Source organism: Oreochromis aureus, linkage group 13 (genome assembly GCF_013358895.1).
Source record: "Oreochromis aureus strain Israel breed Guangdong linkage group 13, ZZ_aureus, whole genome shotgun sequence".
Taxonomy (NCBI): domain Eukaryota; kingdom Metazoa; phylum Chordata; class Actinopteri; order Cichliformes; family Cichlidae; genus Oreochromis; species Oreochromis aureus.
Window position 1 is genome coordinate 19,143,046 of NC_052954.1, and position 25,663 is coordinate 19,168,708.

The following is a 25,663-nucleotide window of genomic DNA, read 5'->3' on the forward strand; positions in this document are numbered from 1 at the left end:
CAAGCCGTTTATTTGGCAGCAGATTCAGGTCAGCTATACGCCTAAGAACTCCAACTCTCATATTCTTCACAGACCTGATGTGTTATTTGCCAAATTAGATGCAGAGATATGGCAATGCACCATCAGCCATGCTAGCTAGCAATACATTTTAACAACCTGGTGCTAAAGGAAAAGATGCAGTATGCATTTAATCGTGATGGACTGTATGGAAATGTTGGCTTCAACACTGGCCATCTTGGACTCATTATCGAGGACAAAGGTAACCTTTCTGGGCCAGCACGCTTGGAGGTTATTTTAACAGTCCATCTGGAAAATTTTATTTTTCATCTATTGTTTTTTTTCATGTTAGAGCTTTGAACAAAACCTTTATTTATTCCAAGTGGTCTAGCTAAAGGAAACCAGGTTACCATGGGTCACCACAAGGAGATATTTGAGTCTAATGAGTCTTCCAGCAAGTGTTGAAAATGTATTATTGCTTTGTCAAAGACATTAGGTCCTTGATGAAAGCTGGAAGAGGGTTCCCTTGGAGGCTAAAGGGAACTGAGTTCAAGGCCCTGTACTGCAGGCATCACCCAATGAAATGACCTTAGGGAAGAAACATCTAATATATGTACATATAAAAAAACAGGGGTTTTGCAGACTAAAGCTAAATGTTCTCCGTTTCTAGTTTCTGTCACTTTTTTGCAAATTTTACTATCACTTGGCTTGAAAGTTGGGATCATAAACATGAAAAACTAAAGGCTAACATAGCAATCTGCTAGCAACAACCGTCAGGAAATACATATTTTTTCTTAGCAACCGGTGGATGCATCATATCGCATCCAATATGGCAGATTGGATGAACTTGTGTGATGTCGTGTGAGAAACCTCAACACACACACTGTATATAACAAATGCATGTTGCCACCGTAGTGTTACCCACTGGTAGATGAAGTTGGATCGTGAATGCTCGACGTGAGCATTTTGGCTGTAACCATCTTGGTGTTTTGAATCCAGAGAAGATGAAGAAGGACACGATCTGATTGTGGGACAGGGACATTACATGCTTAATTGATACTGACCTTCCAATCACAAGGTAAGCCTTGGTAGAGAAGAAGATGGACTAACCTCTTGCTAGCCATTAAAAATAATCCACCTTTAAAGCACTTGCACATTTTCTTCACTTTTCAGACCCAGAACATAAATCTATCATTTATATAGTCTATGGTCACAACTTCAGGTGGCAAAACCAAAAGACCTGGAGGCTTGCTGACGCAGTGGTAACTCTCAGACCTTCAAATGCCCCTTTCCACTAGCACCAACGCAGCTCGACTTGACTTGGTTTTTAGGGTTTTCCATTAGGTCAGAGTACCTGGTACCAGGTATTCGTTCAATACCTACTTGGCCGGGGTTTCAAGCAAGCTGCCAAGATGAAAATGAAACATCAGCTGACTGTATGTCAGTGGATGAGTCACGAGAGCAACTCCTTCAAAAGAATCAAATCCGCCATTTTTGAAACCCAGCACTGAGTAATGCCATGGTCCAACAACAAAGTGCAGATTTTTGTGCTTGGTGAGTGACGACAGAATCAGAGCAGCATGACTTTTGGGCCACCTTGCTATAACGATTCCACCCACACTGAGGTTGTGCTCAATAGTAATGCAAAACAACTGAAACCAAGTAGAGCTGAGTCAAGTAGATTAGAGTAGGTACCAGTGGAAAAGCGGCACAAGTTAAGTACTGCAGTTTGTACTAGCTGTTAGCTCCCTATCTTCTATCTAGGATGACAGCAGCGCATGTAAAACACTAGATGTTGCAAAATGTACTAATGATATGCGTGACTAGTTGACTAGATGTGAAAACCTTGCTGCCTTTGCTAGTCGGCGCCAGAAATACTGGTCAGTTAAATGTAATATTATGTAATTAAAGGATAATGGCAGGTTATTTCTCTGAATCTAAGCGGTAAATGATCCGAGGGGGGAAACCAAGCCAGGTGTAACCAAATTCTGCATCGAGATGTGGATTTAGACATCAGTGTGAGTGAAGCTGTAAGGAGTAGAGGTAGTGGAGGTGGATGAGTTTAAACCTGGGGTTACCTGGGGTCAACCATTCAAAGGAACAGACAGTACACAAGAGAGGTGAGGAAGGGAATGCAGGTGGTGTGAAGTGGGTGGAGACGAGTGCCAGGAGTGATTTGTGACATATAGGCAGCATTAACAGCGAAAGGGAAGGTTTACAAGACGGTAGTGACCCCTGCTGATGTATGGGTTTGGAGGCAGTGGTGCTGACAAAAAGAAAGATGGCTGAACTGAAGATGCTATGATTGTCATTGGGCGTGACCAAAAGTGGTGGGTAATAAAACCTCACAATTATATCACAATATTTCAAGAGAATTTAAGATGCTAGAGGCAGCAACATTTACAAATAAACGAAGGTTATTTTCTGTCTTTTTCCAGTGACCTACTGTCACAGATGACAAACTTCCAAATTTGAAGTGTGACTTTAATGGAACAGATAAAACAGAAAAACAGGAAAGTACACTAGGCAAGAAATGTGCAATACAAATAATATTAAATATATAAATATAAAATAACTGCTTAACACTTCAGTTTAAGAATAATTATCTAACTTCAGTAGCTGAGGACTTACATGTTTAATTGCTTTGACTGGCTTTGTTGCAGCTACAAGAGAAGAGACGGTTTGAGAGAGTCTGTTTTGTGTAAAGCGAGGGTGACAAAAACATGAGTTTGACATCTAAAAGGGTACAAATTAAAATCTTAAAAGGGTCGAAAGTTCATGTCTGTATGACATTAAAGAGGACCAAATTTTGAACACTCGAGGATGTGTTTGGAAAATCCATATTCTTTTCATTTATGGGAATCCGCAGCCTGAGAAGGAGCTGTGCTGAGCTCTTTGATACTCAAGGACACAGAGGTTAGTGGTCTGTTTCAACTGCTGACCGGGTTGGAAAGGGGAGGGGGGTATGTTAAGTGGGTGACATTGCAAATGCAGAGAATTTGCTTGCCTGTGTGCAGCTTTGCCACAAGACTCAGAGCAGAGTGAGGGTTTCTCACCAGTGGAACAAAGCAGGTTTTACCGAGACATATTTGAACTCTTGCAAAGTGTGTGCAGATTTCAATCTGTGGTTATGACTACAGGTAAGCTGTTTGGGTAAGATCTCAGAAATTTCTAATAAATTATGCATAAAATTTCAGGCTCAGAATGGCGTTAATGCTCGACAGATGTACAAAATGTCCCTTTCCTGCTTCATTTCACGTGTTAACAGAGCAAAGCATGGACAGTTGTGGTATTCTGAGAATGAGCAGGCCTCAAGCAGGCAACGATCCTAATTTTATTTCAGGAAGTGGAATGTGAAAAAGCATACATATCAAAAGATGAAGTGTTGAGGATAAATATAAAACTGACACGATTCTTTCTCCAGCTCCGTACCCAGCTGGTTACCAGGATTATTTGAGGTTAAGTTGAACAGATTTCTCTTCGAGTGTTGTTTGGAAAATCACTCCAGAGAATCCTGCTTTATGTGCTTTCCCCTCTTATTATTAAATGTGAGACGGATTTCTGCAGCTGGAAGTCTGACTTCCCTCTGAGTTAGTTTATGTCTGAGACCCATTAATACAGAAATATTTGCTTTAGCATTTGATGGCATTCAGTGAATAATTCCAAACTTTTATCAGTCAGGAAATTTCATTAGTTTCTTCAATGCTGGTTTATTACCAAAGCAATTATTAGTGGTGGGATTTTTATTTTACTGTAATGAGGCCATCTGGAATATCATCAAAACAACACGAAAACCAAAGCCTGATGTCTATGAGCAAGATTTTTTTTTTTTTTTTTTTCTTTTTAAACTTAACTGCAAATTCTCAAGACATGAGTGCTGTGATGCAGGCTTACATACCTGTTTGTGTGGATAGACGTTGATGTGGCATTTGATACATTCTTGTCCCATGTTAGCCCAGGAGTTGCCACTCATCCACTTCCTCTTACACTTAGGGCACTTGTACTCTCCAAAGCATCTCTTCTTCCCTTGGTAGGGTGTCAGTCCTTCACCTTTGGGTCTGGCCTGTAAAGAACAAAGTGAATAAGATGCTTGCACATGTGGAAGCTATTGGCTGCATATATTAAAAGCCTCATTCTGAAGCCAGAAGAGGAGGGGTAGATCTGACTGGTATCGACCTGTCAGTGACATGGTAGCCATGCACCAAACCATTTATTTGTAACGCAGCACAGGAAAAGCCATCCAAATATAACACACACAACAGCATCCAAGCAATGACACTGTGTTTTAAAACTATGTCTGAAAAATGTAGTTTATTAAACAGTTTCTGATGAGATTAATCAGCACATTATTTTCCCCAGAGGCTCTTCCAGCAAATCTCTCAGCTGCCAGGGGAAAACGCCTGCACAGTGCAGCCACGCATGCAGAGGGGTGCGACCCGGTCAGTCGGCCAGCGAAACGTACCTCGTTAAAGGGGATTTATGCGTCAGCGTCGTAAACGCAACAACTTATGGCGTAACCTGACGTGCACATCAGTTTTGGAACTTATAAGTGAGAGAATAACGATCATCGTCTCAATATAAGGAATAGTAATCGCAGCATGAATATAAGGACTCACTAATGTCAGCAAATTCCTGGAGTTTTATGAAACTATCAGAACAGGCATGAGTAAATGCACAAAGAAGTGGAAACACTTGAGGGAAAAATATGTTTGCGAACCAAAAAGAAAGGTCTCAGTGATGCTGGCGAGCTTTCAACTCTGTGTGGATTGTCATCAATCAGTGGTTTGATCGTGGTTGCTAAACCACAATAATTCAAAGAACGGACATCACTTGGCATCTTCAAGTTAAAAATTCATAGAAAATAACCAAAGACAGATAAAATAAGTGGCAAAAAAAGAAAAAGAAATTGGACTTTAGCCAGGTTTTTGCACACTGCATCACTTTTTTTCATACTCTGTAGGTAAACTAAACAAACATCTTCTTGCGTGTAATAGGACTTGAAAGCAGCAACAACCATAAATTTGTTCAAGTGTTTACTGAGGAGATAATTCAAGTTACAAGTAGGGTTGTGCTCTCTGCACAGCTGGACTTCTTTGCAACCATAAGAGCAGCCCCCTGCTGTGCATTAGATATATTGCAGGTTTACGTTGCAGACCCAGAGACCCATATCTTTATGTAGTTAAAAAATGATAGAAAATAGAAATGCAGTTTTTTTCTTTCAGTCCAGAAGCTGGATAGATAAGAAATGGTGAGATGACAGCAGGGTGTGTCCATCCTTGTTGTGCTAAAATATTTCCACCTTCATCACACAGGACACTCCTACAAACAGTTTTGGCACAGTTTGCGGTCTTGTAATTGACATTAACTTTCATTACATCTGCGTTAAATTACTCCCAACGATTCTCGTGAGGGAGATGATTACGAACAGTCAGTCAGCCATGAAAAAGCGCAAGCCCGAGGGCAGTTCTTTCTCAGGGAGCCGCCTCTATGACTTCATGTTGGCAACTTTATTTAAGCCACTATAGCAGCAATGGGAAAACAGACAAATTTTTCCTCTAAAAGCATGTCTGCAATGACTGCGAGACATTTGCCAAAAGAAACCCACATGTATGCTGATTAGTAACTTTGTCAGAACTTGTCATTATCAATTTAAAGCTCCATCACTGAAATAAAAAGAAAGACTCATCCCAGAACAAGTGATAGTCATAATCAGGCTAGGAGTGGGCTATCTGGGTAAACAAATATCTTCATTTTGGGAAGTAAACACTGTAAATAGAATACCAAGGAAGTCCTTTATTTCATTTAAAACCTAAAAAAGATGTTTTTTCATGAAAGTCTGACCCAACAGGCAGAAGTAAGCCTCACGCAAAGCATGAAACTGCTGGCAGCTTTCCAGGAAGTTAAGAAATGCTGCGCCTTTTACTTGAAATCAGACCTGTCCAGTCCACTCTTGATTCCCTGCACGACTGCAGATTGTTTTCATCATAACTTTAACATTGCTTGCAGATTCTGGAATAGATGGAAGGGGGGTAAGGGGTACCAAGAATGAGAGGAGGAGGGGGTACAATCAGTATTCCTGGTTTTCTCTTATTTTGTCCTAGCCCATGTATGAGTAATAAGAACTTTAATCAGGAGCATGTGGCTTCTCCAAACAGACGTCAGCACTTTGCATCAGCAGCAGCGAGCCAATACTAAGTAATGGCGGCTGTGCTTCAATCGGGCCCCTCAACAGCATGACCTCAACGCCACTGTCAGCTTTGCATCTCCCACTGTGACAGCATGCAGGCTGGAAAATCTGACTTCTGCTGGCTCGCACCACACCACTCGCTATACAGTGACAGCGTTGTCTTGATGCAATCAATGGGCAATCTTGAAGACAATGCCATGGCAACATTTTGTTTGAACGCTCTCCTCCAAATGAGCTAGCTGTTATATAATCCAGCTATAAACAGGCTGCCATTCTTACTCTAAAAATTCATTTTAAAGCACAAGAACCAGCTGTGGCAAGACTGACCGTTATCACGCGCAACAAAATACGACGGACTACTCTGAGTTTAAAAACAAACTCATCAGTGTACCAGGTGTACTGTCCAGGAGGTTCTACCTTACCCCCTTGTTATTCAGATTTATTTAGAAATCTGAACATAATCAGTGGTAATTTCCTCGTGCAGCTGTTTGTTAGAAAAAGAAAGTCTCACTAACACTGTAGCCAGATCTCAGCAGGACAGAAACAGCACTCATCCTCCTCATGACCATTCCTCTCTTGCTCCATGCTGCTTCCAGGGCCCGGCTTTGACCTTTGGCTGCACATCGCGCTCTCTGTCTGCAGCTGAGCCATCTCAGATTAGCTCAAACTCTTTTTGCAATCATTGCTTAGATGCTTGTATTATGCACAAAGAATATAGAAACCAAATAATATTATTCATTTGTTGACAATCATTTTATGTCAATTTCATTTTTGTCTCCACAAAATCAAGATCTGAAGATCTGTCTTTGCTGATAGCAAGCGCCACACATCATCTCGATGGATTCTTCTTTGAATCTGATGGTCGCCTGAGGTCCTTTCTGTGCAGAGTATGCTTGTTCTCTCTGTGCCTGTGTGTTTTTCCTCCAACAGACCAAAAACATGCTTGTTAGTTTTGTCCTAAACAGGCCGGAGGTGTTAGTCCTGTGAAGTACTGGCATCCTGTCAAGGGTATACCCAACTTTTTGCCTTATGTCAGCTAGAATAAGCATCAGCTGCCCTGCAAACTTAAGTTGGATAAGCAGGTAAGAAAATGGACAGATAGATAGACAAATAAAATCACGTTTCCTCAATAGAAATACAAAACATGGTCAATATTAAAGCCGATGGCTGTCATTCCATCCATGTTTGGACAGACAGGAGGAGCAGCATATGTGCTAATGGTTGGGCTACTTCAGCCATGCACACCAGTAGGTTAGGTGTGTGTGAGCGTTATAAAAGGCAAACAACAGAAAATGTTAAGAAAAACTTACTGAACACAACAGCTCAAAAGACAAGGACACTGCTGAAAAGAAGGCTCTGAGGAATTTGGTGGTGTGGAGATATTTTGGCTATTTAAAATCTGACAAAGAAGCAGCAAAGCATGCACTGTAAATGATGTTGGAAGCATGTCCACACAAAGGCAGGCAATACCATAAATTGTTTTTACCACCCGAGGCAGTGCTGTCCTTTAGCACACGCACAATGCCATGTTTTACAGCCGCAGCTACGTTGTTCCATACCAAAAACAACAAAAAATAAAGACACACAGTGATATCACACGTGTAACAGGATAGTTTATTGTCAAAGACATGATGCCAGTAAGCACAGTCTAAAACGTCAGATTAAAATGGCTGATTAAAGTTAACAACCTTTGTTGATATATATCAATACAGACTGATTTATTTTAAAAAGGCAAGATATCGCAATTTTTGTCCAATATTAACAAGTCCCTGATAAATACAAGTTGTCTGTTTTGAATGTATTACATTTTTTAGGTTAAATAAAATAGTAATTAATTAATATGAATAAAAATCAGTAATAAAATTATTAGTTTTGGACCTGTGTACAATAATATCGTTGTACTGATGGATCAGTCAGTCAAGAATCAGCCAATTTATCAGCATTCTCAGCACAGACCGGTGACCGGCTGGTCCATTCATGCATGTGCATCACGTGCACAACGGCAAAGGCAAATAGTCGCACGCACACTCACAGCCACATGCTAACATTTTGTTTGGTAGGTGAAGGCAGGTGTATAGCAGCTTATTTTCAGTTCATATTCTGTACCTCTTTCCAGTGACAGAGTAGATCCTGTGACTTCTAAAGTTCAGTCATCATTTACAAAAATAATACTTTGCATTGAAGAAAAGCTTGTTTTTGTTTTGTATATGATGAAGCCTATTCTTTACATGACTTCCACTTGGCCACACTGTCAAACTTAATTCTGTAGTCATCACTCTTGTCCAATCATTTTCTTGCCTTCCTTCTGCAAACCAATCAGCTCTGTCCCTTCAAATCTCAGTGCTTTTGTTTTCTTCTGCCTTTCAGCCTCTCATTAGAAAATTAATTACACAAAAACAAATGACCAAAGAAACTTGTGTCTGTACAACAATATGGACATCAAGTTGATAAAAGAGCAAAAAGTGAGTGAAAAAGCAGTGAATGAACCAATTTCTCATCACTTCTGCCTTCCACACAGTCTGGAATTCAGTTTTGTGCAACTGCAAAGTACTTCAGAATTTATTTGGACATTTGAAGTCATAAATCTGAGTATTACTCACATTGTGGTCAGCTGCTGTCAGCCCATTGTAACTCGCCCGCCTCTCATGGTGGTCTTAGACGAAAAACGAGTTTAATTAATGAATTAGGCGCTGGGTTTCTTCCATACATACAGGGCCTGTCCTTCTATTTACATCAGTTTTCACTGATGTAAACACTAATGACTGAGCAAAAATGTTTTAGTTAAGCTCCATTTCCAGGAAAATAATCTTTTAAAACAACATTTACAAACTGTCCAAAACAGACACAATACAATGACTAATTTAATGGAATTGCGTCATCACACCATGCAACGCTCTGGAGATGAGCCTGCACAGGAGGATGTGTTTTGTTTTCCGTTGCTCTCTACAGTTGAAACCATTCAAGCTTGTGACAAGCTAAAAGCTAAATGGACATATCTGACCAATTTAGAGCATTTTAGGTGTCTGTCAAGTGGAAACAAGGGTTTGAAAAGGCGAATCGGCTGATGGGGATCCGTGCTAGGAGGCTGCAAGCAGTGTTTGTCATATTACTTAGTGTTTGTTTAAGTCCGCAAGGCTATAGCCCTGTGTGTCGAGATAAGGGTCAGTGTGTGTGTGTGTGGAAGACAGTGGCCTTAGACAAGGATGCGATGCTCCATAACCACAGCTAGTTTACCATATCCTCCTCTTGTCCAGATCAGCGCACATACACACACACACACATACATACACATTATGGGTCATTGAACTGTTAAACCAAGCATGCACACGTGATACCCACTTTCTCTGACACAAAACATGGCCACACACAGGCATGAGCAAGCCCTAATTTAATGCTTTTTCCTCTTCTTGTTCCCTTTAACACCCCGGCACAGACACACACACTCTCGGCAAATTCCACACACACAGGTTTTCATACACTCTTGAGACGTAACTGGAAAGTCTCGGTTTCCTGCATTACTCCCACTCAAGTGTTTCGCTCTGCTACAAGAGCACAGATCATTCTTTGGCTAATATCACAGAATTAATGAGCACACAAAGTGCATTAAATGGAATAAACAGAGCTGTGCAAGAGACAGTAAAACAAAGAGGGAGACAAAAAAATGGCACGCAAGAGACCGAGATCAGCACTGGAGCTGACGTCACAGTTGAATTCGAAGCGGCCTCTGTCTCCTGAAAACCTGCTGGTCAAAAAAAAAACTTGACGGAAAAGAAGGAAAGTGGACAAATAACCACAAGCCCCGTGATTTTTTGGAGAGACCCTCCATTCAGTCCCTCAAAGGAGGGTGGAAAAACGGAAGAAGAAACTGAGAGAAGGAGAGGCGGAGGAGGAGGAAATCTAAATCCAAAGCAGATGGTCTCCGCAAGGGCAACATGAGAAACACTGAGGGCTGTAGTAAAATTGCTGCTCTGCTTTCAATTAGGCCATACATTTCAGTGACTGAGAGAGGGCGAGAGAGAGATGGGGGGACAAAACAGCGTTAACTAACCACTGTAGCGCCAGCCAAAACTATGGTGGACTCTACTCGTTATCGTCTGGAGAAATGCAGCGAGAATTCGGGGGGGGGGGACTGATTTTATGATTTTTAAAGACACGTACATTCATTTTGTTAGACACACATCCAATTTGGGGGTGTGGGGGGTAAAGCCTATACTAGAAGACATAGGTCCCTCACAGGGCTAACACAGCTTAGGCCAATTTATAGTGTCTAATTAACCTAACATGCATGGATGTGGAATACGGGAGGACACGCAGACACATGCAAGAACATCCAGACTCCACACTGAAAAGTCAGGTGGTTCAAACCCTGTTGCTGTGAGGTGACAGTGCTAACCGCTGCACCACTGTGCTGCCACTTACACACGTGTGTAGTTGAACAGAGAGAACAATATTATGGATCTGAAGCACAATTACAGGCAGATTGCTGAATTTTAAGAGGTGTGTTTAAGTAAGAAATCACAGTCTAGACTACATTTAATGAGACGTCTTAAAATTTCTGGGTAAATCAGGTAATACTGTGAAATGGAGAGAGGTATGCAGCCCAGGCATCTGACTCTGAAATTGCAGTTTGAATACCATTTTGCCACAAAACCATCCTGAAATTCTGATCCATTGTAAATCTCTAAAAGATGTCTTATATTACTGACCGCTGGAAAAATGTGGTCCTGACCACCGTCTGAAGCCTAAAGTTGACCTTGCATTTGTGTTGATCTTACATTCCTTGCTGAGAGCAATGGGGAGTGGACAGACACCAGACTGTACACTGAACCATTAATCCTCCTTCAGGTTACCTTTGGTTTAATATTAGACGTCCTTTCCAAACCAAACATAAAAAGGAATCATGCTAAAGACGTCTCCTTTCAAGGTTGTGGCGATTGCGTACTTTCTCAACATATTGGAGGAGACATTAACCTTGAGTCGGATTTCCTACATTATCAGTCCGCAGACAACGGCTTAACTAGACAGTAAGAGACTATAGCAGCGAGCAATGAGAGACCACAAAATATCAATAAAATTCAGCAGTTTCAATGGCAGGTGAAATATCCATTAAAGCAAAGCAAAAAGGGCACCGAGTTAAACTAGTTTGAACTGAGCTGAGATACTGAAGAGCAAAAAATACTGCTGTACGACATATGGCAGGGTGGGAAGTATGAAAGAAGGTTACCAAAACAGCCATAACCTGAAATAACAACCAGTGACCAACTGTTTTTAAAAAGTGATAGGTGACAACGAGCAAATTCCTTTATATGTGAACAAGACTTAAAGTTTGTTCTTCACTTCAGCGACGTAAAAAGTCTGACAGATTCCTCTGTGACCGATACCGATATTTAGTGCATTAAAAAGCCGATATATGGGCCGATATTTTTTTTTTCCAGATGCACAAAACAGAAACTGACATCCCAAATATTTGTTATAAGCAGCAACTTATGAGTCCGTACTATGACAAGGCAATCCAATTTAACCTCCTAGGACCTGCCGTCCACATATGTGGACATCACATTTTTGGTTATTTTGACCAAAATACTCAATTTTGCTCTACATGGACCTGATATCCACTTACGAGGACATTATACTGCTACTGTTCTATCAAAATTTTAAATGAATATCCTCATTTGTGGCTCTCATTTTTCTTAAAAACAAAAATAAGGTAAAAAAAAAAATATCTGGAAATTCTTTGTTTTTACATTCACCGGGCCCCAATATGCCCAAATATCAAAGAGAAATTAAAAATGCATGTCGTGGAAGAGCTCGGGTCTTAGGAGGTTAAAAGTAATCTTGTTTTATATCCAGAGTGACTTGTTTGTTCTCAGATCTGGTTGTTGTATTTAGCCTCGCTTCCACTATTAGCTTCTCGGGTCGACTCAGGTCAACTTGACTCTACTTACTTTTGGTCGTTTTCCATTACATTTGAGTACCACCTCAATGTACTTGGCAACCCGGCTGAAGGTCCAGTGACATCATTTTTATGCGACACAAACAACGAAACAGAGACTCGGCTCGCTTGGAACCCCGATAGAGCAGGTACTAAAAAACGTAAACCCTAAAAACTGAGTCGAGTCGAGCCAAACTGAGTAGGTGCTAGTGGAAAAGGGCTATTAGTGGCGTTCCAAACATGTGTTGCCAAGAAGGACGTTGCAGAGTGCCCCCTAGTGGACAAACTATGCAACATCAATATTCATAACATGGTTAAAGGGTGTTTCTTCTATCTCTTCTTTACTTCTTAAATTTATATTTATCAGTCATCATAAATCTCAGTACTAATATATTGTTAAATAGCTAATATCGGCTGATATATTGGCCTTACTGATATATCAATCAGGCTTTAGTGAAGCAGTAAAGTACTAAATATTAGTAAAGTAATACAGCAAATACAGTGCAACTGTGACAAATGACCCGTTATTTATTTATATTTTGCTTCCTTCTCCATCTATATTGTTTAATATACTGTATTTACAATTATGTCTGTATATGTTTCAATCAACTGCTCCACCTGTTTTTAACTTTCCAAGCAAAATATAAAGAAATGAGTCTAAAGAATTTTGCACAGTACTGTAATTTCACAGTTGGTGCGTCTCAAGTTATCAGCTATTGTTTTTAATAGGTAATGATTATCTAACATAACTCTTAAAACATAGAAACAAACAAACAAAGCCAAGCCTCTCCCTTACAAGGGAGTTCATTGTGTGAGATTCTTTGGTATGATTTGATGATACCATTAACACACCACAGAGTTAAAATGATCCCCGAGATGCAGACAGGTCAGGGATTCATAACATAAGCTTCCCATTCACATTTAAAAGGAAGAGCCTAAGGTTGTTTGTAAAACCACACCAGAAGAGGAAGAAAAGCAAAACATTTGTCGGGTTCCTCGGGTGAAAATAATTCTGACAAAAACAGTTTTTTGCGCCATTTGGTTTGGGCTGACCACATCAAAGCAAGTCATATGTGAAACATGGAAACTATTCAGTTAAAGTTTCATACTTTCACACGCTGCATTTTCTTAAGTGGTATTTCTATCCACATGTACCTAGAAAAACAAAGAAGGAAATCAGAGCGGTACTCTTTGACTCGTCTCACTTCCCCGTGTCTTAGTTAAACCATTTCATCTGCTTCGACCATCACTACCCGCATTGTCTAACATCACAGCAACTAAAGAATAAAGATCTGAGGATGCAGTCGTCACCATGTCAGTCAGAACTCAGAGCCAAGTGAGGGCGTGCAGATGGCCACTGCTCCAAGACTCTCACAAGAATGACACTGTCCCCACCTCAGCTGTGTCCCACTGCACACAGAACAAGCATTTTTTTATTGGCTGTTTCCGCTGCTGGACTAAACAGCCGCGACTTCATGCCAGAACCTCAGTCAGGTGCATTATGGGAACTGTTTATCAATCCCACCATGCACTACAAGCTCTAAATACAGCCACTGTTTTCCGTGCATCTCTCCCTCTCCCTCTCTCTCTTTCTCTCCCCCCCCCTGCAATCTTTCTCACCTCTCTCTCTCTCCTTTGCTGGTGCAGCTGTCTCTTTATAATGCCTGTAAGGAAAAGTGGCTCAAAGTGACGGGAGGAACAGGTGTTTAAGTGATAAATTTGCCCTCCCTCGGGCACAATGCACCTCTGTTTATGAAAACAATCCCCCCCCTCCCCGAATAAGGCAACATAGAATACAAACAATATACTCAGGCTGCCCCAGAAAAACAAGTAGAGGAAAATTATAGGGTGCAAAATCTCTCTTTGCAATCAGCATCAGAAGAAACGCCTGGCTGGAGCCTGTTTAAAGAAACATGCAGTCAAATTACCGAGTAAAACAAATATGTTAATTACAGTCAGATGCAATTAATCCAAGTCTACATATTGTGACTAATAATTACACTTAAGGACCTAAGACGTCATTGTACGTTGCATGTTGCGCTGTTGCATTCAGTGAAGACAGCGCGTACATTTATGACTGCCACATGCAAAGGAATAATTTATAATCATTTTTAAAAAGAAAAACTCTGTCATCCATTGGAAACAATTGCATAATTATTACAAAACAAAGCTGTGTTTTTTCAAGTATCAAAGTTAAAGCTGCCTTAATCCCAGCTTGTTGGCACAGACCCTAAACTGCTGGGCTGCTCCCCAGCGTTCCGTAGCGCTCCGATCACTACCTAGCATCTGGAAACCATCAGTGTAAACAAAGGAGCAGCGGAGGAGCTCAAGCCCCGCTCTGCCTTCTCCGCATCCCACAGGACATCGTTCAGCGAGCAACAGAGAAGACCAGACCCGAGCCCGTGCACGAGTGTGTCCGTGCGCATACGTCTGCGTGTGTGTCTGCTTTTGTGTCCTCGTCTCAGGATCTCTATTTAGTTTGGCTGGAGCTCAGAAAGAGATAGATTTACAGATACAGCGGATGGGGTTCAGTCCGCAATGTTTGCTTTGAGTCTTTCAGGGTTTTTGTTTGGTTTGGTCATTAAGCGTAGCATTTCTGATAAGACTTCTAATTGCTTTAATGTGGTTTCAGTTAGCGTGCTAGTCTCAGTGGTTTGATGAAAGCTTGCTGCGGGGGGGAGGAGGGAGGCAGGAACCTGGATGTGGTTTAAACCTGAGAACTGGTTCTCCTCTGTGAAACATCAAGCAAGATCAAAGGATCAATCGCGCCCGATTCTTCACCTAAACATGACAAGGAAATATTTCCTCAACATATATCTATTAATCGTGGGGTCTGACTATTTTCAGTACAGCCAAAATTTTAAAAATGTCATTCATGGAGCCTTCAAACACAAAACCTCACACTTTGATGGTTATGTACTTCACTGTGTATACACCTCAAACTACACCCGGGTTTAGTTGTTGAAGCTGTTACACCACAAAAGAAAGCTTGTTGTTTGCCTATACGAAGATAGAATTTTTCACTATGAATCCACCTTTCACTTAATTTAGCTTTACTCATGCCAAAGAGCCAATAATCAAGCTTGTAATATACTGAGTTTACTCAACAAAAGTGCACGTGTGACTTTTGAGGCACATATTTAGTGGAAAATTTCAAGCAAAACCACCTTAACAATGCTTTGTTGAGTATAATCACAGGGGCTTGTATCTGCCTAGTAACCACATCGTAGTTTCACAGCCCCACATCTACAACTGCTGAGATAAGCATTCTTATCTTCTACAGCTGTCTCTAAATATAAACCACAGCATTACACATCACCTAACTTCAGTCGGATACACTTTGGTTCACTCAAACTTCTTATACCACCAAGCATGTGGTCATCCTGAAAAACAAGTTAACACAAACACATTATGACAATAAGGTTGTGTTTGCTGGTTCACAAATCCGAGGGTTCGGATGATAAATGAAACTTTTACAGATAATAAGTTGTCCTTCTGATGATACATATTAAAACCGTGGATGCAATGGTTTCTCCCTTCTCTCCTTTTTTTGTTAATTTTGTTTGTGCCAATTTTGATATTATATAAGTTACATACAATGGATTAAACTCATTTTTAATCTATAATTTATTGAAATGAAATTACACACCTACACAATGATGCAAAGAAGTATATAATAGTTGTTTCCAACATTCTCATTCAGTCTTCTGATTTGTTATTGTTAATCAGTTTGATTTGTTTGATCAGAAGCTTTTTTCTATTGGGCACTTTTTTCATTTGTTTGTGTGGTTCTGTCTCAGGGTTATGTAAGCTCAAAGTGATGTGGGATAAACATGTGGTTGGGTTTTAGAAACTGCTTTTCAAAATAAAAGCATCTGTAAGTAAACACGCACAATGGCTAAATTAATAATAATCTGATAATACAAATGCATTTTTTTTTATTTCATTTCTCTGAAATAAATTTTCACCATCTCAACTTCTACAGAGCAAAACACCAAGAGAAAAAACTGTTCCTTAAACAGCTAATGCCATTTAGCCCTTAAAAGCCTGAACCATGAAATTATTGCCAAGAAATTCAATTTCTTTTTACCCCAGAAACAAAAGTCTAATCCGGATTTTTATCAGACAACATCTGCTCCGTGAATCGTCCACATACTATTCACTGCAGCCAGGGGTTGCAGTAGCCACAATACTGAACTGGGACATCAGCATACATCTGCCTTTGATTATGATATAAAAGATTTACCCATTTATTGCTGAGCAGAAAAGATTCTGACAATGAAACCAACACATCTGAACAACTTCAAATCCAGCACTGAATTTAATCAGGTCCCTAGGAATACACAAAGAAATACAAGTTTGTAGATCATGGATCGGATGTTAGACAGTTGTTAAGATAGGCATGCGTACAGCGATTTCTTCATTTACTAATAGGTTACTTGGGTACCTCTTGTTGCTACTTATAGCAACAAGAGGACAGCTGTTGATACAGCATTTTTTCCCAATAAGCTACCTTGTGCTGGGTGAAAACAATATACAGATTTTAGGCACTAGTAGGAGAAAGCATATATTTACATGCAGATGATACCCAGCTTTATCTATATCCAATTTCCTACTTTTAAATTCAGATAAAACTGAGGTTATCATACTCGGTCCTAAAAATCGTAAAAAAAATTTGATGCTGTCCGACCAGATACTTAATCTAGGTGGCCTTGCCTTGACTTCCAGTAACACTGTGAGGAGTGTGAGGTTTCTTCCTGTTAAAAGAGAGTTTTTCCTTCCCACAGTCACCAATTGCTTGCTCATAGGGGGCCGTCTGATTTCTCAGTATTATTGTAGGGTCTTTATCTTAGAATATAAGGCTTTGAGGTGACTATTTTGTGTTTTGGTGCTAACAATTAAAAGATGATTGTTTTAAACCTTTAATGTACATTGAATTTTAAATAAACTGGTTTTAAATACTTCGCTGCCTATAAATACAATGTGTTACAAAAATTAAGAAGCTACTCTTGCACATGTTATTCTTAGTTTGTGATCATGTATAATGTGTCGTTTTATTATGTGGCTGTCTGTCTCAATTTTTGTATGTTTTTTGTACGCAAGTCGCTACTGAAAACTAGATCTCAATCTTAATAAGACTGCATATTTAAATAAAACATTTGCACTTGAATATAAAGTTGCTGACAAAGCAACAATGCGTTTTCTAACATAGCTTCTAGCATAACTAAGTTAGCAAAAGGTATGTGAGCTCACTAGATATGACTTCTTCAAGTTTACCATCACAGTCACAGTCATCAGCCACTCATCTAAACCTGCTCTGCACCCATGTGGGTCACAGTGCTATTCTTAAAAAGGTTTCATATTATACAAGCTCTTTATTTCAGCTATTCGGATATGCCCTCGCCATTCATTACACTATAAAAAGGGGTTTACTCACAATAGCACATCCTGGTGTTTCGAGGTCTAAATATGCCCTAGGAGGCATTTGTGCTGTCATAGGGTCTTTTGCCTCGCTTACTCACCTTCAAGTGTGAAGTGTGAGGAAAGCAGCAAAGACAGCAGAGCACGGAGAAAAGTAAAACATGTGGTATGTGGAAAGGAGCCATAACAATGTTGATATACAACCAAGTCCTCGGCTATAATCAAATCCACGGCTATTTTAAAGCTGTAATCTTTTCCTAAAAGGATCATAACCCCACATCGACCTGGAACAGTTAAAAAAATATATATCAGCAGTGCAGTCTATATAAGGTGGACGGCAATGCATTTAAAATGACTAGATGCTGAATATTTTCAAGTGTGAGATGGTGACACTGCTCTTTAGGGTTTCAGGGTTTAACCGCCAAAATTTTCATAAATGCGTTTGTTACCGTCATATCCAGGGAAAAATTTGAGAGGAGAGCCACTCCAACTGTTTTAAAATATAACCACAAGTCCATTTCGAGACCCGTGGAGGCGCCAGAATAGTTCATTCTTGGAAATGGCCTCTGCTTTGGCACAGTAACTGTGTGAGCACTGTGTGTGTATGTGTCTTTGTGTGTGTTTTGTAGACTTCTGCACTGTACGTGTGTGTTCCTACTGGAAGAGAGCGAAGCACAGAGGACACACGAAAGCTGCTTTTTATAATATAACCTTAAAACAGAACATGTACCTTGATTTAACATTTTCTCACATTTTCTTGAGAAGTCCCGTAACACTACAAGGCATTTTGCTTATGTTTAGTCTGTTCTATGACAGGCTGACATATCACACAGGGGAAAAGGTAAATCAAGACAGCTGCACCAAATATGAAACATCCCACAGCTTGCAGTCATGTAGATAAGTGCTGAGACTTTTCCAGAAAGCAAAAGCTGAGGCGTTTTGGATTTTGAAATGTCATTACTGCCCACCAAGAAATTCTTGACACATTTGAACATGAACAATATACTAGATCGTAAAATGATCGTGTTTTCAATTCTACTTACATTTGTCTCTTTAAAATAATAAAAAAAAACAAACTAAAACAATGAAATACTGGCAGCAATAAAAATATGGCATAATAAAAAACATCCCCACAGGAGAGCATCTTTCACCAGATGAACTAGATTGTTTTTTTTTTTAAATTACCTGCAGACATTCGTGTTTTTCAGCCTTTGAACAACATATTTTTGTGAGTGGCTTAACTTAGCAGAAGGATCCTAAAACATAATTTAGTTCCAGAGGCAATTAAGCCCGCAGTAACCGTATTGTGAAACCAAATTGGCAAAGTCGGAAGCATGATATTCTGATCTGTTGATACAGATCGCAACAAATCTCAGCTTAGTCATCTCTAATAATGTTATTGCTTGCAAATTACATTCAGTGACCTGCAATTTGTGATTGCTTTGATAAAGCGGAGGAGGTTGTGTTGTGGTAAGCAGTTGATTTCAATGGTAAAAATCTCCCACACAACATGAAATTTTACTCTAAACTTCACGCTTCCTTTAGTCGCTACAGCGACTATAGCATGTTTGTGTATGTTTGTGCATATGCATGTCTAAACTGTTCTCCTGAGAAGCAGACCCATGTCATTCATGTCCAAGACAGCTGCAGAGGCATATCATGATGCCAGCGCGCTCTCTGCCAAAACCCCATTCCCAGATTCCTAGATTTCCACAACTAATCGGCCAAAGGATCTCAGTGACATGTTGCTGGATGACTAATGAATACCCCTGATAGCCAAGCATGTGGGTGTTTTGAGTTATACCAGTAACACGCTGTTGTTTTAAAGCTGATGGTTTTGACAGGGTGCTTTTTCTCTTTCTTCGTGCTTCGTTCATAGAAAACACAAGAACAAGCCAACTGGGCTTTGGGATCTGTCCCGCTTCAAGCCAATGGCGCAGGATCATCAACACATCTGCTTGACATGCAAGACGCCTCATTTCACACACATAATATAACTTTACGCTACTCCTAAACTTACATATGCCATATTTACTAGGCGTTAAGGGCTTTTGATAAGTGAGGCCACGGGTGTGAATTTCCCCTTTACCCTCTGCTAGCCTTGGACGTAGCCACAGCCCCGCTACACTCAACAAGCTGTGCAGCTGCACAGCAGCGTTATATTACCAGTCCGTGAATGACAAGAGCAGGTTGGGTCGCACACTGGTGCATACAGAGGTGCACAAAATATTGCCATCTGCTTGCAGGAGGAGGTTCTTGCTACTGCTGTCTGTGCATATGCTGCATGTGTCACCTGCATTTTCTGTACGTGGCTGCATTTGTTTGCATGTTCCTCTGTAGACTGTATTTTTGAGAGTCACTCTGCCGGATATACCGTACACGTGTGTTGCTAATCTCAGTGTCACTTGGTGGCAATGCTATATTGGACCTATGGCCCTATATGGTTTCTAAATGCTCTGACTATGAAAGGCTCTTTCCAATATAACTTCTCAAAAACTAAAATATCTCAACCGTTTTTTGTTTGTATGCTTTTTCACAGAGGCACAGGTTTTTAATGTCTGCTATGAAACAGAAAAAATCCGTCTGACACCACACATCCCTGATAAGCCTTATCTGTTTAGCAGGGAGTCTGCACTCGCTCCCAGTCTTTCGCTTTGCTAACCTGACTGAGCGTGTGTTAAAGCAGAGAGAGAGACACAAGGCCTTTTCGGAGCCTTTGCTGTGACTGGAAGGAAGATCAGGGGTCACCCTGTAAAAACATTCCCATAGTGCACCTCCCCCAGCCCTCATCCCTGCCAGAAACGTCTCAGCACACTACAGGGCAGCGCATACTGATAGCGAAAGGCGAGAGAGACAGTTTCCAAATGAAATGTGGATTATTTTTTAAAGTAAAGACATTGGATCTATAATTAAACAAAGGGTAAAAAGTAAGTAAATCGAGCAGAAACACAGTTCTTCATACCCTAGAAACCTGTGTCCTCTTTCATATCTGTTTGGACTATTTTCATATTTAGAGCAGTCTGATTAGTTGACCCATATTACCTGCTCATATGTCAGCATTCATATTTGCCTCTCATGTTATTTGAGGTCCATCAGTGCTCTACATAATCATGATTAAAAAAAATATTTCCCTTAATGACTCTTTCATCAACCAAATGTTTTTGCAAATTCACATAAATCAGCTTCTAATTTTTTGTGATGATGTTTTTCCCCTGGTTTCTTACTTTAATAAACACCATGCAACATTTTATATCTTTATTATATTCAGTAACACATACTGAAGGGATGTGCAGCTTTTATTGTGGTTTTTTTCAAATATAAATTAAAAAGCATTAAACCACCATGTTATATTTTATGCATAATTTATTACAAATCTCTGATATTATAAATGACTTGATGTTATTTAATAGAGGTCATGCTTTCTGAAGCTCTATGTCTTCACGTGACTTTATATTCTTATTTGAATCTTTTTGATTTGTTTTACCTTGTGCAAAACATTTTTTAAAACTTACTAATGATGCACACAACACATGCATACACACACACACACCTCTATGGCTTCCCATTATTGAGCGCAACTCTGGTTTAATCTGCAAACACTGTCCTGATCCCTGGCAAGGCTGCAGCTTCTGGATAGCCTCCCAAACTTCACGACACAGAGAGCAAAAAACAGTCACAAAATGAAAACCACAGAAGAGGCCCCTAAGTGTTGACATATAGACAAACAGACTATATAGGACTCGCTGTGTGTGGTTTGTTGTTGTACTCCTTTTTTCTTCTCTGTAAGATCCAAGGCTCTCTCCAAACATACTTGAGTCTGACGCACTAGTCTGATGAAGTGAGGGCCCTGCTGGGGGAACAATACAGGCCTGCCTTCCTGACCTCTCCGTCTAGCATATCCTACAGACACACAATGACTGCCTTAATTACCAGCCTCCATTCCCACCGCTAGGGTTTTCCCCAATAGCTCCCATTCAGAACCACGGTCTCTCCCTAAGGTGCCCATTCAAGTGCGATACAAAGCCAGCAGTGTCAGTCCCTGATCTCTTGACACCAAACTCAGTCCAGTGTGCCAGCACTCGCAGCCTCACAGTGTCTCTGTCCGTCCATCTGCTTGTCCGTCCCCTCCTTCAGCCTAGTCTTATATCTAAAAAAAAAATTGTTGTTTCTTTTTTTCCATATGAATCGTCTCAATTAGGAGCAATTAGTTAAAACAAATGCCGATCAACCAGTGGTAATAAGGGCAAGAGCCAGTCTGATGTGGATATTTTATTCAGGCAGGTTTAAATGACTTTCTCAGCTCACTAACAAGTTAAAGCAGAGAGAGATAAGACCACGATTAAATAGCTTGTTGATGCATCATTTTAATTACCTGCACAAAGTGGGTTCGATATGTCTTTGAGCTGTAAATTAATCCAAATGAACCACAGTCACTTCTTCACTTTCTTCACTCACTTATTGCACATAATGTCCTCTTTGTATAAATCTACTTACTTACTGTATATAATGTTTTTTTCTCTCTATTTTGCACAGTCGAGGAGCGTATCAGGTCACATTTCACTGCGTGTTATACTTGTATAACTATGTACGTGACAAATAAAAGGATCTTGAATCTTGAACCCAATCGCCTTAACGCAATTTTAGCATCAAAATAGCTATTAAGCATCACTGTAAGCGACTTGCGCACACTATTTGAGAAGAGTCTATGACGATTTCTGCAGGGGAGAGCACAAGGCTGCATCTTGAAATGCTTTCCTTTGTGTAACCAACAAGTCAAATCCCAAAGATAAACAAATTATATTACCAATACTGTCAAAACAGGAAATAAAAAATAGCAAAATTAGCATTTTCAAGCACAGAAGAACAAAATCGAAACAACTTTTTTTTTTTTTAAAGTTATGGATTATTGAGTATAAACTGATGTTGGATAAATCTGGGTAACTACAACGCCTAAGAATTTAAGTAGTATGAGCTAACAGAGCTTTTGGCCCTTGTCTGCTAACAGGACATCATGCTGTAGTGAAAATGTGACCTTTGGCCCTCTGATTCCTCCTTTCTCTCTGAGTGAAAAGTGAACCATCCTGTTCCCGAGTTCCCGAGGCCTCATTATGGGGCTGAAAAACTGTAACACTGTCTTCACTGTTGTCATAGCTACATGTATATATTTTTCTATATATTCAGTACCATCTGTTAAATATCCAGTAGACAGGTAAAACTGCACATTTTACAAAGGATTTTTCACTATAGTACAACAGCATAACAGATACTGAAACTTGGTTCCAAAATGAGTGCTGACCTGGTTTCCCTCATGCTGCAAAAACACAATTACATAAAGCAGTGTGATGAGCAAGAGCTCCGAACACATTATTGTTTATTTTCTTTTATTATCTTAAGCCTCCATTTTACAGTGCTGGCTCAGCAACGTGATGGAAAAAGTGTTACATAAGAAACTATCCAAAAATAAGCTAATGGAGCCCTCTAACATCATTTAGACTGTGTAGCCTTCATCTGAGCGTGAAAAGGAGGACTAATCAAATGACACAACGTGCATAATCCATTTCCAGCGAGAAAGCTGACAGACTTTATGGCAGCTTAGCTTCACCTAAAAGTGAGCAGATGGTGCACCGTGTCTTCGTCCATATTTCAGCATTTAATCTGCAAACAGCTGTGAGTTCATCTATCTGCAGCAAATGTAACAGCGTGTCGGAGTCCCAGAGATCAGGTTTTAAGTGTCACAGTTACCAAAACAGGAAGTGGTGTGATTGTTGTCTCAGCAGAAACTGAGAGGAACAATGGGATTTCTGGACAGAACGCAAACCAGCTGGCAGGAAACCACACTTTTATCATTCTTTTAACTTTGATTTCCGTTTAGAGGAAGTGCCCTCGCTCCCCTTTCACTGGTCCGCTGTCTCTCGGCTCTTATGCCCTTCTCAAGCTTTCAGACTATGCCCTCTCTGTGCCAGACAAACACAATAGTGCTGAATGGCATGACAGTGACACATCCAAACTGCCTCCCTGCCCCTGCAAAATAAGTGCAGCCGTGTCAGAACCTGCCCCTGGGGCACAGCAGATCGTGGGGGTAAAATGTGAAACTCTTTCTCATGACAAATGTTGAATTGTGACTGTGGTGCTGAAGGACTGTTTTAACTGACAGCTTTAACAAACCGCCGGATGTGTAAGTAGAGAGAGAATCAAGCAAAAATGGCAGAAAACAGCTGTCAGACGCTGAATAAACTAGTATTTCATTTAAAAAAATATATATTTGAACTCAGGCAAGAGTGGGTTAAACATAGATTAGAAAAGCAAAAAGACAGATGTAGGTTCTTTCTCCTCCCAGGAACATTAGCCTCCAGGGAGACTGCAAACGTCTCCAGCTACATTAAGCTCACATAATCTGCTGGACTAGTGAATAATCAGCACTGGGCTGACTAGCAAAGAAGGATAGAAAGCTAGTTTAGACAATTTCGCAGCATGTTTCCAACACAAGAGTTGCAAAATGTTTTGCCAAAGGTTTAAGACGGCGCTGTTAATATGAGATAGAAGTCGCACATGAAACCAGAATTTAGATTGTGCTTGAATTTCTTACTGCTGACTGAGAAAGTTGCATTTTAATAGGAAGCTGGAGTGCAGAGCCCTTTAAATATGTGGGACACTTTGTATTGGTGGCTTCAGCAGTCTGTTGAAGTGACAGCATCCTATTATTCTGACACTTTTATGTTAATATACATACCCACAGCTCTGACAGAAAAAGCCACACTATGTGCACAAGATTTGCCAAACATGCAAAGGACTTGTTGGCAGTATTATTTCTAGTGAAGTGCAGCCACACTTTTGAGCCTTTTAGGTCTCGCCACCATTGGGCTGTTTAACACTAGCAGCTGTTTTTTTCTGGTTTTTATTTAAGGCAGCCCACACCTTTGTGCTTGTTCCAGCCACAGGAACTCCTGCTGCAATACGTCTTTCAGGATGTATCCAGGGGACTGTCCCCTGAAAAAATGCTAACTGGTTAAAAGTGAATCATTGAAAGACCAAAGGAAGTTGTGACTGTGATCAGAAGACTGCTCTCTATTCAACCCTTGTAAAATTTGCCACATAGAGGAATAAAATAAACAGGAGCGAGGAACAGCCCCATTCACTCCATCTATTGTTGTTTCTGGTGATACAGACCCAAAATTATTCATCACCTGTGTTGTTTTGATGAACCTAGAATTTAAATTACATTAAAATCTCTTACAAAATTAAATGATATCAGCTCATAAAATCTATAAGGGAAATAGAAAGGGTGAATGGGCTAATTATAGTGGCTATATTATGTCTGAGAGAGTCTTAGGGATGATCAGATTTTTGGGATTGCAAGGCAGAAGTGTTGATTTAACTATCATAACCAGCAGAATGCAATGAAGTCTCTTGTTTTAGCACTGCAGAGTTGCACAAACAAAGCTAAACAGTTTCTAAATTAACTGTTAGAACTGACACACCAATAACACCACCACTGAAACGTGAAAGCCCCGCCTCTCGTACAAAAACCCCAAGAACTAGCATCCTTGTTAAATGGTTAAATTAATTTTGACTAAAAGTGTAAAAATTTAAATCGATAAGCACTGAAAATCATCTTTTTGAAGTCTCAGTTAAATAAATAATGCCCCAAAGAAGATCAGACATTAGATCCTCATGCTCAGATTAACTGGAAGAGATAACACATGCTGGAAAGGTGAAACTCGGCTAAAGACCTAAATCAGATTCGATTAAGGCTTTAATACGAGTTACACTCTGCAGGAAATTGGGTGTTCCCACGCTGAGCTAAAATACTTGTTTTTCCCTAAAGTGAAGCAAACACACACAGCTCTGTGCAGTGATGTAGAGCTGGTAAATTACAAATTTGCAGTGTGTTTTTGACAAATCACAGACACACACATACAACAACAAACTGAAACATTAAAAACATTGCACAATTCTCTCAGCGCGACTGCCAACCAAATCCGAAAAGGATCGCCGCTCTGTCAGAGGCAAGCACCGGAAAATTTAAAAGCAAATATGTTTTGTCAAAACCACTGATGTTTGTTATGGTAGACAAAGCGGGCTGCAGTAATGACAAGTCATTATGTTTACCACCACGGCTGACGGGA

At 40.2% G+C, this 25,663-nt stretch overlaps 1 protein-coding gene across 1 annotated transcript in view; it reads right to left on the reverse strand.

The window, feature by feature from the left end:
• zcchc24 (zinc finger, CCHC domain containing 24) overlaps window positions 1-25,663 on the reverse strand; it is a 39,909-nt gene that overhangs the window by 6,629 nt on the left and 7,617 nt on the right. The window contains exon 3 of the mRNA XM_031735167.2: window positions 3,896-4,060. Within this exon, the coding sequence (XP_031591027.1) occupies window positions 3,896-4,060 (165 nt within the window). The remainder of the gene's footprint in view (window positions 1-3,895; window positions 4,061-25,663) is intronic.